The sequence below is a fragment of the Prosopis cineraria genome, unplaced genomic scaffold, assembly GCF_029017545.1.
Source record: "Prosopis cineraria cultivar Desert tree isolate PC_DT_omini unplaced genomic scaffold, ASM2901754v1 PC5, whole genome shotgun sequence".
Classification (NCBI taxonomy): Eukaryota; Viridiplantae; Streptophyta; class Magnoliopsida; order Fabales; family Fabaceae; genus Prosopis; species Prosopis cineraria.
In genome coordinates, this window is record NW_026555336.1 from 33,886,353 (window position 1) to 33,903,723 (window position 17,371).

Genomic DNA, 17,371 nt, shown 5'->3' on the forward strand with positions numbered 1-17,371 from the left:
ATAAATACATATTCCAACATTTTTACTACGTATTAAAATTAATTATATACATGAGGATATGTTTTCCTAAAAACACTCAAATACTCTTTATACACATCAAAATTAACTTTAAACCCAAAATCATATTTTTTTAAAATATTAAAACAACTCTATATATATCAAAATCAATTAGAAACTCAAAAATTTAATTTATACAATAATTTATATAATTTTTGAATAAATTTTTAAAAAGTATAATTGAAAGTATGAATTAAAATTAAGTGATACTAGCTTATAAAATAACTGTAATTTTGGATTTAGAATTAATTTTGGCATATATGGAGGTGTGTTAACCTATAAAAATTTATATTATCTCAACACATTTTCCTACAAGTTCATATGCCTTTAGATTAAGTCATGCATATTCTTGGTACATATAATATAAAAATGTGCATATATTATACTTGGGCTTAAATAACAACATTTTGATCTAAATTGTACATAATTTTTATTTTAGTTAAGATTAAACTTGAACTGTGCAAAATTACTTGTCTTCTTAGATTGTTGGAGTGCTATTTGAGAAGCAAAGAATGAGTTATGAAGTTCTTATACAAAGAAAAATATAAGAACAAGAGTAAAGAATTAAACCTTAGTCGAAGTACTTTCAACCTCAACCAAAAGCCAAAACTAGAACATGACAAAAGCACTCTAGTTGCAATCAAGAAATCATAAGCGCAACTACTTAAAATGCTCACAAAGGTGTTTAAGCCATAACCAAGTATAAATATGCTGTAGTTAAAAGACGTTTACTGAAGCTATGTATTTTTGCATTAGACTTGAAGCTAGGGTTATATATACAAATTTATGAGACTTTTGAAGGCATTCTTCAGACTTTGAGCCTCCATTGGGATTTTTGTGTGCTAGGGTTTTGGAGTTAGAAGAGTATAGAGCAAGGGAATGAAGATTTGAAAACATTTAAAGCTTCATTCTCTTAGTTTTTTTGTTTCTTCTCCTTTTCTCTCTTCTAATCTAATATGGGTTCACATATTTTACGTATTTGTAACTTGTAAATGATTATAAGTAGTTAAACACTTTATTTTAAAATTATTAAGAACCTTTGTATGGATTAACACTAATTTTATCCTCTTTTTTGTAATTAATGATATATAAGTGTTTATTTTACTCTTCTCTTAATATTTTTAATTGATTAGCTATCATTTAATTAATTAATTTACTTGGTGATACTTAAAAGGGCTAACTTGAGTGTAAAACTTAGATAAAATAGTGCAAAAACTTAAAGTTTACATGATAGATAAATAGTTTTGCTAGTAAGATAGAGATATACTTGCTAACTTTACATAACCATACTAGAATGGGTGTTTAAAATTGGGTTTTATCAATTGTAATAATAAACTGGGCATTTAGTTTAACTAAACACATGTTTATAACTTGGGAGGGCAAGTTCAAGTTTTTTTTTTAGAATGCTAAATGAGCACTTATTTTTATTAAAAATATTTATGAGAAGAGGTTGCTTTAGTGTTATGAGATGCAAGAGGATAAATAATATTAGGTCTCAATTTATGCTTAAAGTTTGAGAATAATTTTCTTTTCTTTATTTTTAAATTATAATATAAGTTTCAAAATCAACTCCATCTAATTATGTTTTACTCAACTTAATTGGACTTGCTTGATCTTTTGCTTGACCGTATTGTTAATACAAATTCCCGTAGCAATGGTGCTTTACTCGTATTATATTACTTTTCACAGCCAATGAGACTTGTGGAGAATGCAACAAGTTTTTGGTTCCATTAATAGGGATTTCGCACTAAAAATCTTTTGGTCAACCTTAGGTGATAGTAAATTTTGCTTGAATATCATAAATTTTTTTTTGTTTTGTGTTTCCTCTTGTTCCTTATTGTTTTCTTGTGTTCTTGTTTATATTTGTTCTTTTTGTTGTTTTTGTGTTTTCTTGTTATTTGTCTTATGTTCTCCTTGTATCAAAAATTAATTCATGTTTTTGTTCTCTTAGGGTATGGATTAGCCTTGGTGAACAAATAGAGTAAGTGGAGGATATGAGTATGATGATCATATAAATTCTAATTATGCACTTATGCTTGTGAATCCCACATACTTCTAATTTTTATGGGGTTGGTCACTATAATGAGCAAAGCCCTTATATTTCACCTTTAGATTATGCGGAGGAAGATTACACTAAAGCCTAAATTAACTTTTATGATGATACTTGTGACCCTAGATGGAATCATGAACATGCATTGCCTTGGGATTTTATTTATTATCTTCCCTCACATGCATCACATTCTCATATATCACACAATACTTATATAGATGAAAGCATCCCCACTTATAAGGAGAAGTCTATAATAAAAGATATCTTCAACGTATCTTAGATAATCAAAATGAAATGAGAGCTTGACAAGAAAAGAAAGTTAATGAACATGCATTGAGTCTTTGAAATTTAACATTTCAAGCAAATGAAATGGCTTCTACCATTAAGTTTTTGAATCAAGAAGATGTTTTCAATAATATATCAGACAATCATACCATAAAAGATGAGGACTCATGTGAACAAATGACTATAGGAGTATGGAAGTGTTATCAATAGCTTGTCATGATTTTGAAGGTGATTATGAATTGGAAGTTAATGAAGAAGAGAACAGAGGATGTTTGGTTGATGTTCTAATTGTGGAGTCTTATCCATTTGATTTTGAAGAAAAGAAAGAAAGGAAATCCCAATAGTTTATACACTTAATTCTCCTATTGATGTTAAGACTTTTACTAACGAGAGTCAACTTTATTTTATTAGGTGTTCAAAAAAATTGGAGGCTTTTAATGATAATTGTGAAAAAATTGAATCAGAGCCTACCAATGGTCTAATTGGATCGTGTATCTTGAAATCATTTTTGATAAAGGGATTATGCATTTCTTATTTGAATGAACACCCATTTTTGTTGAAGCCTTATCAAATGAAGAGAAATGAAGGCAAAGGGATCTAAGTCCTTGATACTTATGATCAAGTCTTTGTGTTGAAAAGTCAGGCTGAAAGACTATAATTTAATCATTTTTTATTAATGATATATATATATAAGTGTTTATTTTACTCTTCTTTTAATACTTTTAAGTGATTAGTCACTATTTAGTTGATTTATTCACTTAGGCAATAATTGAGAGGACTAGTTTAGGTGTATAACTTGAGTAAAATAATGCAAGAACTTGAAGTTTACATGATGGATGGATGGTTTTACTAATAAGATAAAGATATTCTTGCTAGTCTTGTATAGTCACACTAAGATTGGTGTTTAAAATTGGGTTTTGTTAATTGTAACAATGGGTTGGGTAATTAATTTAACTAAATATTCATTCATAACTTGAGAGAGTGCATTCAAGCATTTTTATTAACCTTAGGTTAATACTTATTTTTATTAAAAATATTTATGAGAGGATGTTATTTTAGTATTATGACATGCAATTGAGATAAATAATACTAGTTTCCAATTTACTATTAAAGTTTGCAAATCATTTTATTTTCTTTATTTTTGAATTATAATATAATTTTTAAAATTAACTCCATCTAATTATGTTTCACTTAACTTGATTGAACTTTCTTAATTTTTTATTTGATCATATTTTTAATACAAATCGTTGTGGAAACAATACTTTACTTATGTTATATTACTTGTTACATCCCGTGCACTTGTGAAAAATGCAACAACGTATTTGAATATTTTTAAGAAATTATAGTTTTGTGTTCATAATTAATTTTGACATGTATAATGAGTATTTAAATATTTTTTAAAAAATATAGTTTTAGATTCATAATTGATTTTAACATGTAACATAGGTATTTAGATATGCTTTTTTTTACAAAACCATGGTTTTACTTGATTTTCAATTATGATTTTCAATTTTTCTTTTCAATTTTACTTTTTAATTTTGATTAAAATCAATCTTATTAATCAATTTTATAAATCAATTATATACCTCATAACATAATTAATTATATTCAAAATTAATCATATTATTTAATTTTTTAATGATTAATACCCTAACTTGTTCTTTTATTCATTTAAAATTTTTAAATTACCCAAATAAATAATTTTAAACACATGGATTATGTAAAATTTCAAATATAAAATGAAAATCCAAATTCATCACTCAAATTGCTACCATAAATTTTGTGTGATGAATTATACGTATCCTAAACCAAATTATGATGCAATTTCAATTATCAACCCTAAAAAATAATGTAAAATTTTCAATGCATATCAAATTATGCTTGGTTCAACTTGTTGAGAAAGTTAAACTAGCTTATTGTTGGGTCTCAAGCTCAAACCTTAAGACATACAATCACATTAAATAAATATATCAAAAACATTCCACAAATGCTCATGAGATCGTGATTGATAATAACAGTCTCATACAATGGGGTTTCGAATTAGTTTGGGTGAGAAGTAATAATACTTCTTTCTAAGATGTGAAGCGATGGAATAAAAAAAATTCAATGCATAGCAAAGGCATGAGTTGGTAAATGCAAACATGAAAATACAAATGTTTGAATTTGTACTAGCTAATAAAAATTCCAAACATATCATTTTATTCTATCAAACTTCACAATCATATAAACGTATTTTAATTTTGAATTGATCTAAAAACTACACTGGCTTCATAATCTCTTGCCGTTTCCTGGCATTAATTCATTTAAGGGATTTGATTGGAGAGTGGGCAAGCTAGACTACTAGAGAGGGGGAGGTTCAAACTAAGATAGGCCACAAATTGAAGAGGGAGCCTGCGTTCTGTCCATTAAATTTTTTTAATACAGCTATTCAACCTTATTAGATCATATTTAAATAATATTAAAATTAGTTAGAGCAACTATTTTCATGCAATTTATTTTAGGATAAAGGTATATTTTTATCTTTAAAGTATTTTCTGAGGAGCATCTAATACCCTCAAATGTTAGTTGGAGCAACTTTATTTTCAAAGTAATTAAAATAGAGTATTTTTGCCCTTGCCATCAAACTTCCAACGTTAATTGTTAAAAAATATTAACTAAGAATCTAACGTTAACCATTAGAGAATTTAACAACAAAGGCAAAAATGCTTTGTTTTAATTTCTTTAAAAGCAAAATTAGTTCAACTAATGATTTAGGATGTCAGGTGCTACTTAGAAAATACTTTATGAATAAAAATATATCTCTTCCCTTTATTTTAATATAAGTGTCTAATCCTCAATCTTGTCAAAAAGAATCATGTGCTTCCATCATACTCAATCAATGTTAATTTTATGGTGGAAAAATTACATACAATACTTAAATAAAGAATTTATTTATAAATAAGTTTTATGAATTTATGAAAAATATAATCAAGTCTTTGATAACTTTATTTGATTTTTAAAATGTGAGTGGATTTGAGTTAATATATGAAGTCTTACTCTCACATTGAATAAAAGTTTGACTTAATAACTAACATAAAATAAAAAGAAAATAGGTGGCATTTTCTATTGATCTTTCCTATTTTCTCCAAGGCTTTATTCTTTGTAAGCTTATTTTTGCAATTAGTCTTCATGAATTTATAGCTAAGGTGAAATCCAATTCATGCGTACCTCTACCTATTACACGTGCATAGCAAGTTTTTAATGTTTAAGCTAACCAAGTTGTACAAGCATAAGCTTTACCAAAACACATGGTCAAAAGTAATTAAGCTACAGTGACCCCATCATCTCATTAATCATGTTTATTATTGACAGCTTCTAGAGTATTTTGCTTTAACCCAAAGAATTTGCAGATGTTATAGTTAATTAATCATATAATAGTTATATTATTAGGGGGGAAGTTAGGATTTAATCATAAGAAGGCCGGCCAAAAATGCATATTTGCATAATACTTAAAAAGAATTACAAACTTGGAGGGTCATGATTTCTACTGACCCTCCCTCTATTCATTATTGTAGATTACAAGTAATGTGCAAATAACTTCCCATGGGCCTTTGTTCTGCTCAAAAATCATGCAACCCTATGTCAAGATGTAAATTTGTAAAGCATTGTTTGTCTTGGCCCATATTTAGGGCCTATTTGTTTAAATTTTTTATTAAAAAAATCACCAATTTTTTTAAATAAATCTATTTTATAATATTTGTTCAAATTTTTTAAAATAATTAGAAACTACACAACAACAAAAATGTTTTTGATTATTTTGACAAATTATTTTGAATAACTTTTGGAAATAATTTGTCACATAAGAGAAAATATCATAAAATTTAAAAAAAATATGAAAATATTATAAAATTATAAAATAACTAAATGGTAAATTATTTTTTATAAATAGATATTCATAAAAATATCTTAAAATTTAAAAATAATAAATAGTAATCCTTTTTGTTAATGTCATATTGTAACCAAATATAATAATTTTTAAACAAAAATCAATTATTTTTAAGTCTTAAAAAAATGGGCCCTTAATTTTATATATATATATATATATAAATAAATTATTTTACAGCGTGATTTATTTATATGTTTCCATACAATTATGAGGAAGTATATTTATATAGTAAAATTTATAAGAAATCATATCATTCATAATCTAAAAAAAGGTGATTTATTCCCCTAATTCTTAAAAAAATTGTAATTCTTGAAATGAAATTAACAATTCAGACCCAAAAAAAAAATCTTCAAATAAGCAAATAACAATCTATTCTCTGATATTGATGCTGCTAGCTAGTTGGATGCCATTCATTGTCAAGGGGCAAGCAATATCTGATAAGAATTGCTTTTGTGGTGCTTCTTCCTGAGCCAAGATACAATGGTGAAGAATGTCTTTTTATAGTGGAAACTTGTCTCTGGTCTTACAAATTTGTGGGGATTATTCTTTCAGGGACGTGGCTTGGCAATCGCTTTGGTTCATGTCTCCATGTTTAAAATGCAGTCATTGACGTTGACAGGAGGAACGAGGGTGGGTTTAATTACAATATTGACAGCTTCTTTGTCTCTTATTATCTCTGTTTTGCTGGCTTCTGCTAAGTTCTCTTCTGTTATTCCAGTGAAAAGTGCTTGAAGCAGAGGTCAATTGTTAAAAGTCACGCTAGCCTATCGACATGAATGTTGAAGAATTATGGGAGCAGTTTGAAATTGTTTTTATTTTATTATTATGAAAATTGATATTTTGTAAAATATATTTTAAAAAAAATAATAAAAATAGGTTTTTTTTTCATTCTATCTTGCTCTTCAGAATAATAATCACAAAACACTTAAAAATTGTTTTCATTTTTCTATTTTCTAAAACAATTTTTTATTTTTTGTTCTCTTAAATATTTTTTAAAAACATGTTATCAAATAGATTTTTTTGTTCTCTTATTCTGAGAACAAAAAACTGTTCTCAAACTGATTTTCAAACAGGCCCATTATTACTGGATCAGGCAACTTTCTCAAAAAAAAAAATGAAATTAAAGCGAACAACATGAGAAATCATTTTTTTAGAAAATGACAAGGGATATATGCTATATCGGTATTCTATTTTTTTTTTCATGTTTGAAAATATTGTTTATAAAAGACGAAGCAGATCTTGTAAGCATCATATTTAGTTTGAGTTTTTTTAAAACTAAAAAATTTATATAATAGTAAAAAAATATACCCAGGACATTCCAACTCAGTCTTCGTTTGGGAATTTATTTTTTATAATTTAAGGATCAAAATGAAATGAAAATCAGAATTTTGATTTTATTTTATTTAAGAATTAGTTTTCAAATTCAGATGTAAATAATAGGAAATTAATTTTTCAGATACATGACCAGTCAAAGGTTTGAACTTGACTTATTAAGCTAACTGTTTTGTGTAAAACCAGCTGAACTTGCCTTGCTAGCCTAAGTATTTTGTGTAAAAGGAGAGGACAAATGAGCCACTATCCCAAGCATAATATAAAAATTCAAGTTACATTCAACTGTTAAACTAATATATTGATTGATTTAATAAAATATTTTATTTTATCTAATTTGAACATTATCCAACTACAATTTTAACTATTAACTCCCAAATAAGTATCTTGATTAGTTCAATAATTAATCTAATTTTTAGTACGACCATCCTTCTTATATAAAAGAGGGTTCTAAAGAACAACTAAATCTCATTTGATTAATAGAAAAGAATGAAGTAGAATGGATTAAAAAAAATAAAGATAAAAAATGAGATGATAAAAAAGAATAATAAATCATTCATAAAGGAAATAGGTAACTTAATTCATAAGATTAGAAATCACGATTCCTAAAATTTTTAAATAATATAATAATTTTTACATTTATAATATATATTAAATTTTAGCGGCTCTAGCAAATTTAGCCAACATTATATGGTTAAATAAAACTAATAACCCACCTTTTCATAAATTAAGATAATGGTCATTTTTTAATTTACCTTTGATACAAAAAACAAAACTACCCTTTAACATCACAATATCCTGATTCCCTATTTTCACACTTGTTTTGCTTTCACCCACTTGAAGATGTGAAGACAACACTGCACTCTTAGTCACAATGATGAAAAAATTGACAGTAGACAACAGAATAGCTCACACTAATGAATAAACGGAGTTAGAGATTCAGCTAGTAAACTATGAGAACGCAAGGCAAGGCAAACTAGAAGCTATAGATTCAAGTTGAAAAATCACGAATGCAAGGTGAGGAAGTTCGAAACTGCAGCTTCTACACAAAGCCACACTAAAGCTACAGATTCAAGGTGAGGAAGTTCGTTTAAACTCTGTTACAAAAGTCAGAGTTCAAACGAGGATTTTCTAAGATTTTGTTTGATCTGTTTTGAGAAAATGATTATGTATTTTTCGTGTTACTGATTTGCGATACTATATTATTGATATATAACTGTATATCAATTATAAACAAGTTTATATCTGATTGTCTAGTTATGTTGATCTACGATAGTATATCAGTGATATAAAATTATATCACTCATATATAAGTCATATCAGTGATTTTAACTTACCAATTTGTTTATTATTGATATACAGCCGTATATGAATGATATAATATCGCAAATCAGTAAATGATAAATCAGAGAAGGAGTACGCATAATATGATTTTTGATGGTAAAAATAAAAGATCCAATCAGGTAAAGATTAGTTAAATCAAATATATTTTGTTTTAACAAAAAATTTATTCTGAAGATAAAAAAGGTGAATACATCTAATTAATTTTATGAATGGGTCATATTTTAAAATATTTAAAAATCTCATCCATAATTTATGAGAGTTGTATTTTTTGAGGCCATTGAGCTAATTTTCTCTAAATTTTATCATAATCTATATATAGATAATAGAAGAATAACAAGTACTTCTCCGAGCTTGACACATAAGCATTTTTCAAAATAATGCAATTTTAGGATACCTACCTCATTAGTAATTTTAAAAAATATTTTTTAAAAAAGTTATCAACATCATTTCTAAAACTAACAAAATTTCTTTCCTTATTTCAAAATATTCTCTCCCATGATATCAATTTTTAACCATGACTTCTAACTAACTCACAGTTTTTAATGTTAATTTTAAACATTTTTGAAAAATTTTAGTATCATAACTTCCTCACTCTATGTCCTATTTGTAAAATTAACTTAAATTCTTAATTATAATTCAAACGTTCAATTTGAATATATTATTTATAATTTAGATATACTGATATCTTAGTTTTTAAATTTATAATATGAAAGCTACCATGATCAACTTTTCCTTATCCCTAAATATTCTCACTTTTTTTTTCAAAAAAATTAATATTCTCACCATTTTTGTGATCTTATCCATTAACATACCTTCTCAATTAATTCAAAATTTAATTTTAAATTTCAAAAATCTTAAAAAATTTTAAACATAAAAGCCTCCCCCACACCTTAATCCCGTTTAGAAAATTAATTTTAATTATGAAACGTGGGGTTCCACCCACACATCCCCATATAAGAATTTCAAACATAATAACCTCCTCACTTTTCAACTATCTTTGTTTTATTTTATATGTGTATTTTATGCAGAACGTGGAGACAGTTGGTCTAATTTGTGCCTTTGTAACTCCTCCTTGCCAAGGAGTTGAGTGAATAATTGTCATTTATACCTCTAAACGCACAGATCCATGAACAAAGGTGATGGGCAATTGCAAGCATTTGTGTACTTTTTTGTCAATGCATATTTGAGAAGGAAGTCTATGTTTATTGAGAATCCAAAGGGAAAAACAATGAACAAATCATAAAAGAAGAGGTAATATTCTATAAGTGGGTCACTTCCAATAGATAACTTGCTAGAAGGAACCTACTTTATGATTTAGAAACTTGTTGCTTTGAATATTTTGATCTCGATTGTAATTAAAAACTAATGCATATGTTCAAACTTCTCAAATGTCAAGGACTTAGTTTCTTCTTCTTCTTCTTTTTTTTTGTTCTTCTATGAAAGAATGCAAGCTAGTGAAGTCTTTTATCATATAAATGTTACATATATAGGTCAATCCAAAACATGCTTATAATGCTCCAAGATGGTTTCTCCCATAACTTGGACACCTCAAGTGTTTTCTCAAAGAGGTTTTTGTGTTATCATTTGAACATTCAGGTTTGAGTTTCTTATCTTATATTATCATTGTTGTTTTTAATTCCAATTACTTATTATAAATTCCAAGCCTTGTCCAAATCTCATCTCTCTCTTTTTATGCTATAATGTATAATTTATAATGTTTTTCAACATATATATTCAATGGCAAAAAGACAACAAATAAGAGCATGTGATTCAAGATCTCTAATTTCAAAACTAATGATGGATAGTCTTTACATTTGATCGATCTCTATAATATTATTTGCTTGTCTTTAATATTAGAATCATGAAATGCGTCTGAAAGTAAAATACTATTATTAATTTTTACTTTAGACTTTTGGTGTCTTCCTTTGGAAATTAAAATACTATTGCCCCTAGTATTGCATGATAGCAACACTTCATATTACATTGGAAGTTGTCTCAAGCATGAAAGGTAAATTTAGATATGAATTTAACTTAATTTTTAGGTGCATATTCTCTTGCACATTGTTTTGATTTAATTCTCATAAGTATTCTTTTTCATCTCCTAACCTTATTTTAAGGGATTACAAAAAATTTTAGATGGTCATTTTTCATTGTTTAGCACATGAATATATTATCATCTTCCATGGTTTAGCTTGTATGTGAAGTTGTATAGGATTTAATTTACAAAATTATTGGTAATTGATGAATATAATTTACTTTTATTTTTTCATTCTAGTAACTTCATACCCTATGATCTAATAACTTTTTAACTCCATAATTTCTTTCTAGATGAAGTTAGTTATTAAAGTATCCTACCATATCTATATCTAACTGCCTATATATACACAGGATACACAGACAAACATGTATATATATATATATATATATATTATCTAAGTAAATATTATTATGTTAATTAACCTATCACCCGTGCATAGCACGGACATATGCTAGTTATTATAAAAAAGGAAGAATAATTTAATTCATTTTTAATTTAATTTTTTTTAATTTATTTCATTCTATTAGTGTAATAAAAAATCATAAGCCCCGACACATCAGATTGGTGAAACCACCTAGCTTTTTTTTAATTTTTTTGGGCAACTGAAACCTCCTGGCTTTGCGCTGCAAACGATTCCTCAAATAGACCATGGACATTAGTTTGCTACGTTATGCAGATGATAAGCTCTAAGCTCAAACACAAAATCTAAGGTACAACAATATGATTTACATTGAAAACCAATGGAGCTTTTGAAATGCAACCTTCACATGCGTGTGAGGTACAATATAATGGCTCACTGCTACTCATCAGAAACTGAACAAGCTTTGGAACCAAATCTAGGCAAGATACCGATAAAACCTTCTGTCACTCTCATCACGCTCCAAAAATTCACGCTCAATGAGGGACTCGATCCGTTTTTTAACCTCCGTTGGATTTGCCAAGAATCGCGATTGCAGCTGCTTTGTGACCTCTGCTACAAGATTGTTATGATCGAGGAATTTCCTTGATTTCATGATCCTCACTACTGCAGCTTCGATCTGAGGCTTCCTGTCCTCCTCCACTCTTTGCCGAGTTTCCAACTTCTCAGGTTCTGACTCCTTTTGTGCTACTACAGTTCCTATTTTTACCTTGTATAACTTGCTGCTGAACTTGTCATTAACAAAGAATGAATCATCCTCCGCAACATCTTTACTCATAGGCTCCTTCCTGAGGACATTTCTTCCCTTAACCAAAGCCAATGATTGGAGGCACCTCTTCAGATCTGAAGCTGGAATCCCTGTTGCTTGCTCGATCTCCCTGTAGCAAAGTCTATCGGCATCGTTGAACAGCATGAGGACACACATTTGATAAGTGGAGACATTTAACTCGTGCTTCTGGCCCTTTCCAAAGGTTGCCTTTACGTCTGCACTTCCCATATTTGTTTGCCAGGACAATCTCCTGCCAGTGTGGGTGCCAAGATAATAGGACCGAAACTTCTCACAAAGTGCAGACACCTCAGCTGGCAGATTGCATGGAGCACTAGGCTGAGCTGGCCAAGATCCTGTTGTCAGAACCTGGACAGTAAGTGTAGGACCGTCTCCGAGCTCAGGGTGGCTCGAGTAAAACCCTTGCATCGTGTCCTCAGAAGTTTTCATGTCCATAAACATGCCCTCTAATTTCGAGGTAAATTGGTAGCCGCATTCTGTCTTGAGCTTAACCAAGAGGCTTCTCTCTGCATCATCAGAAACTGTTTTTCCAGACAAGAGCCGCTTTGCCAGATGCTGTTTGTAATACTTTTCAAACACATCTTTTTCCTGCAAATATCGAAACAGCATCATCACCTTGTCAAGGGTAACCTCTACGTCATCTTCACTTACACCCTTCAGGCCTTTACGAAGTTTATCATCTACAAACAGTGAAATGTACTCTGGAGAACGCTGATTCAAGTTTATGAAGTATTCAAATGAAGAATTCAGAGCATTCTGAAATGATTTGTCGTTGTTGAATGCCAGGTTAATAATCTTGTCATATTTATCTTTCTCATCCAAAAGCCTATTCACAAACTCTACGGGATCCTTCAACCTTTCCGGATCAGTAATAAGCACTTTGCCAGATTCTCTGATGTGGGAAGTCATCACTTCTCGAATTTTTGAAAGACCCTCAGCGACGCGATGGAACAAGTTATACATTCGACCCAGATCTTCATACTTATCGTCACAAAGCATATTTACTAACCCAGAATTCTCCATGTTTATTAATCTAAGCATGTGGTCTTCAATCATCTCCTTCTCCACTACGTTTGTTATCTTCTTTTCAGTCCTGGAATCCAAGTAATGGTTCACCCTGTCAATTTCCTCGTTCAGTCGCTTCTCTGCTTTTTTCAAATATTCCCCACAGTCACAGCACTCAATGAATTTCTGGGATTCCACCCTGTAGAACTCAGCAGACACTCCAAGAAAATGAGCCTCAAATTCTTGTGCATAAACAGATGGACCCAAATCCAATAGCATCTTTATTATATTCCTAGTTAGCCCTCTATCAATAACTTCACCAGTGCGCTCCCTTTGTACGAATTCCAAAAGTATAGTCAACAGCCGGGTCCTGATCTGGCTGGAGTAAATAACATTTTCTCTCCAAAGATTCAGCCCAAGCTCATGAACAGGTGTCTTATGTGTGCTTGGGATGTAAGTTCTATCCATATACATCAGTATGTCTCGGATCATTCGTAATGCCCTATTATGATCATTCCATTTTCTGTTAAGTTCTTCCAGAAAGGATTCCCCTTGAGCTGCTTCAACGGAATTAGCTATGTCTTTGAGATGTGCAGTCATGGTTGTAACCAGTCCAGAGTAAAGCCTTTCACCAAATTTGTGAAGCACCATATTGTATGCATTTCTGAATCCACGCAGGAAAAAAAGGTGGAAAGTTTAGAGGCATAAAATAAGTTTTCCCTCGGGAAAGAATAGAACAAGACACAAAAATCCTTTAGATGTGCACATGTCCACTGAGAAAATCCATTAGTTCAGCATATCTTATTTAAAATAATAAAAATTCAACTATAGCTGGCATATCTGTAAATAAAAGCATCCTCCCCATAATGCAATAGAAGCATAAGTTTCATTACATGCAAGAAAGTCAATAGATTCAGTAACATTGTGTTCACAAGATCTTTCCCATTAACAGGTCCAACCTTTGTATATTTGCACAGACACACTGTAGCTGTTAGATTATGTTTCCATGCTGCCTGACCTGCTTCACCACAATGACTTACAGAACCGCTATGCTGCTCTACAGTTTTTTTTTTTTTGACATATATAAACTGAAATAATTTAATAAATTTAAGTTTTAATCATTCTTTTGTTTTTTTTTGTTTTTTAACTCTAGAATCCAGAGACAAAAACTCCTTCCAGTCCAAAATATAAGTCATGTTACAAAAAATTTCACACCACCAAGTAAAAAAGTTGACTAACTAATTAAATTTGTCTAAAAACTGCATTCCTTCCCAACCATTACCCCTATTAAGTGCATTAAAATCTTAATTAAAACCATGGGCAAACAGGGAAAAAATCATTAATCACCAACCATAACCAACACCTAAACATGACTGATATTTTGGACCACAGGGGGTATTTGCTAACTTCTTTTAGCCTCTTGGCTTGACACAGAAGAGACAGCTCCCAGCAAGTAAAAGCTACTTCAGTAAAGGATTCATTTTGAAACTTGAACATCTTTTTTCTTGTCATAAACACTAATGTGGACTCTTATCAATGATGTATGTCAGAATCCTTCAAAATATCCTAATAAGAAAATATTTATCCAATACAGAATTTCAACTAAACAATCCGTGACATAGCTCAGGTTTTTAACCCTACCAGCTTCTAAACTCACAGTCTTTGCTCTAACCAAATAATATATCATGAAAAAGAAAAATGAAATAAAAAAAGACATTTATCGTATACCAGACTAGTTTCTCAATATATTAAAATTTGTGAAAAGATAAAACGGCAATTCGATGATTAAGATACCATAAGAACTCATAACAAAGGGAAAAATTGAAACAAACGTTCAGATAATGAGCAACTCCAACAACTTAGAAATGGAACAAAATAGAAGCTGATGCACAACATGAACAAAAATTTCCAGGTATAGTCTAAAAAAAGAGCCCCGTCATGAATTCAATTAACCTGTCCCATAAACATACGTTAAAGACACAGAAGAAGCCTTATCTCGCACAATTCACACACCAAGAACAGTTAACCATAAGGAACTACAAGAAGAACAATAACTTCGTTTTTCCGATCCATTTTGTACAGTCTAAATACCTCAAATACTACGAGCAGTGCGACTAAATTATAGATTCTCAAACAATGTAAATAACTGCACAGGCCAAAAATAAGCTGTGCCGGCATGCAAAATTGACAGAGTATCACCGCGAGTTCGAAGCTTATCAAGATGATACACCCGACTCGTCCACCTATAGACCATCCAGTAGCGCATGTAATCAATTTGCTAAGGCCAGTAGAGATCAGACAGAATCACATCACACGAAGAAAACAACTTTCCCACAGAGGAAGGCAAACGCAAACGCAAACGCAAACGCAAGAATAATGGTACCCGATAGAAATCACGAGAAAGAAGGAGACCTGTAGAGCTCTTCGAAGCTGAGACCACTGGCGTTGTGATTGTATATCTCATGAATCGCGTGCTCCAGAATCTTCCAGGTCTTGTCGGCGTATTTCGGATCCATCACCACCCGGTGCTTAAACGCCTCTATCTGAAAATTTCGTTTCTTCTGATTGCTCATCTTCCCCTTCAAGTCGAAATACAAACAAGCAAAATCTGAGAGTCGAAGTATCTTCGATCCAAAAGTTTCAGGTTGAAGAAACGTTAGGGATTGATGATATGGTAGCAAAGATTGGCAAAAACATATTTCTTTTTTTTTTTACCCTTCTTCTTTTGCCTTCTTTTTTTACAGGAAAAACGGTGAAAGGTGATTAATAATCGAAGTGATTGGATTGGCAAGAAAATTTGCTCTCAGTTCGATTCGAAATGTTAACGAGAAAACAGAAAAGAAAAGAAAATAATAATGGACGAGGATAAAGGTTATCAGGTTAATTATAAGGAGGGCTTGCTTTCACGGCACCGGACGGCAGAAAGTAGGGTTAGCTCTTAGCTGCCTGATACAAAGGTGAAACGTTTCAATGTCTCATCACTGATGCATGCTTGGATTTAGATTAGTTGCCGATTTGGATTTTTTTTTTAAGACTAAATTATATTTTCCACCTTTAATTTTATATAAAATTTTATTTTAATCATTTAATTTTATAAAATATATTTTTAAATTTTAAATTTTAATATTGATAATTTTAAATAATTTTTATATGTCAATTATTATTATTTTAAAAAAATTAAATTCAATGAGTCAACATCTAATAATAATATTTAAAAGTTAAATTTAAAATTTTTTATAATAAAACTAATAATATTAAAATTAAAAAATTAAAAATATAAATTTTAAAATTAAAAAATTAAAAATATATTTTAATTATTTTTTATTTATTTTAAACATAAAAAATATAATTTTATAAAAATATATTCAAACACCTCTATTATATATTAAAATTAATTATATAATTAAAATCATTAAAATATTTAAGCATCCTTACATAAGAAAAATTAATTTAAAATTTAAAATCATATTTTTTTTAAAATATTCAAACATCTTTACATATATAGAAATCAATTATAAAACATCAAAATATAATTTATAAAATAATTTATATAATTTTTAAATAATTTTTTTAAAAAATATAATTAAAAATATGAATTGAAAAATAAATAATAATAATTTATAAAGTAACTATGATTTTTCTTTTAATATTGATTTTAACGTATGTAGGGATGTTTGTTTAAATATTAAAAAAATTATAATTTTATATTTATAATTAATTTTGACATGTATAAAAGGTGTTTAAATATTTTTTAAAAAAATATAATTTATAATTTATAATTAATTTTAACATGTAATATGAATATTTAGATATATTTTTACAAAATCATGGTTTTACTTAATTTTTAATTCTGCTTTTTAATTTTTCTTTTTAATTTTACTTTTAAATTTTAATTAAAATCAATTTTATTAATCAATTTTACAAACCAATTATATATCTCATAACATACTTAATTATATTTAAAATTAATTAAATCAATTAATTTTTTAATAATCAATTACACCTAACTAAAATCCAAACACACCTCAATTTTTGTTGGATAAAATTACCTATATCTTATTTTTGGATTAATAAAAATTTGAATTTGGACCAAATTTTTTATTAAAACTTACATAAATTCTTGAATTTAAATT

The 17,371-nt window shown here is 28.9% G+C and overlaps 1 protein-coding gene across 2 annotated transcripts; it reads right to left on the reverse strand.

Annotated features, from left to right (window-relative positions):
• Positions 1–11,661: 11,661 nt before the first annotated feature.
• Positions 11,662–16,126, reverse strand: LOC129311517 (cullin-3A-like). 2 transcript variants are annotated; one of them, XM_054953848.1, is made up of 2 exons: positions 15,651–16,126; positions 11,662–13,902 (listed from the first exon to the last, which is right to left on the reverse strand). In XM_054953848.1, the coding sequence occupies exons 1-2, from the start codon at positions 15,809–15,811 to the stop codon at positions 11,865–11,867; spliced, it is 2,199 nt and encodes a 732-aa protein (XP_054809823.1). In that variant the 5' UTR covers positions 15,812–16,126; the 3' UTR covers positions 11,662–11,864. The 2 variants fall into 2 exon arrangements, with proteins under 2 accessions (XP_054809823.1, XP_054809824.1); XM_054953849.1 differs by having other exon boundaries at positions 15,622–15,744.
• Positions 16,127–17,371: the final 1,245 nt, after the last annotated feature.

Excerpts from the sequence above, each read along its gene's own strand:
- LOC129311517 (XM_054953848.1), bottom strand. The coding sequence starts at position 15,811 with ATGAGCAATCAGAAGAAACGAAATTTTCAGATAGAGGCGTTTAAGCAC. Across the intron at positions 13,903-15,650 it reads AGCTTCGAAGAGCTCTACAG|AAATGCATACAATATGGTGC; the intron begins GTCTCCTTCTTT and ends GCGTGGATTCAG.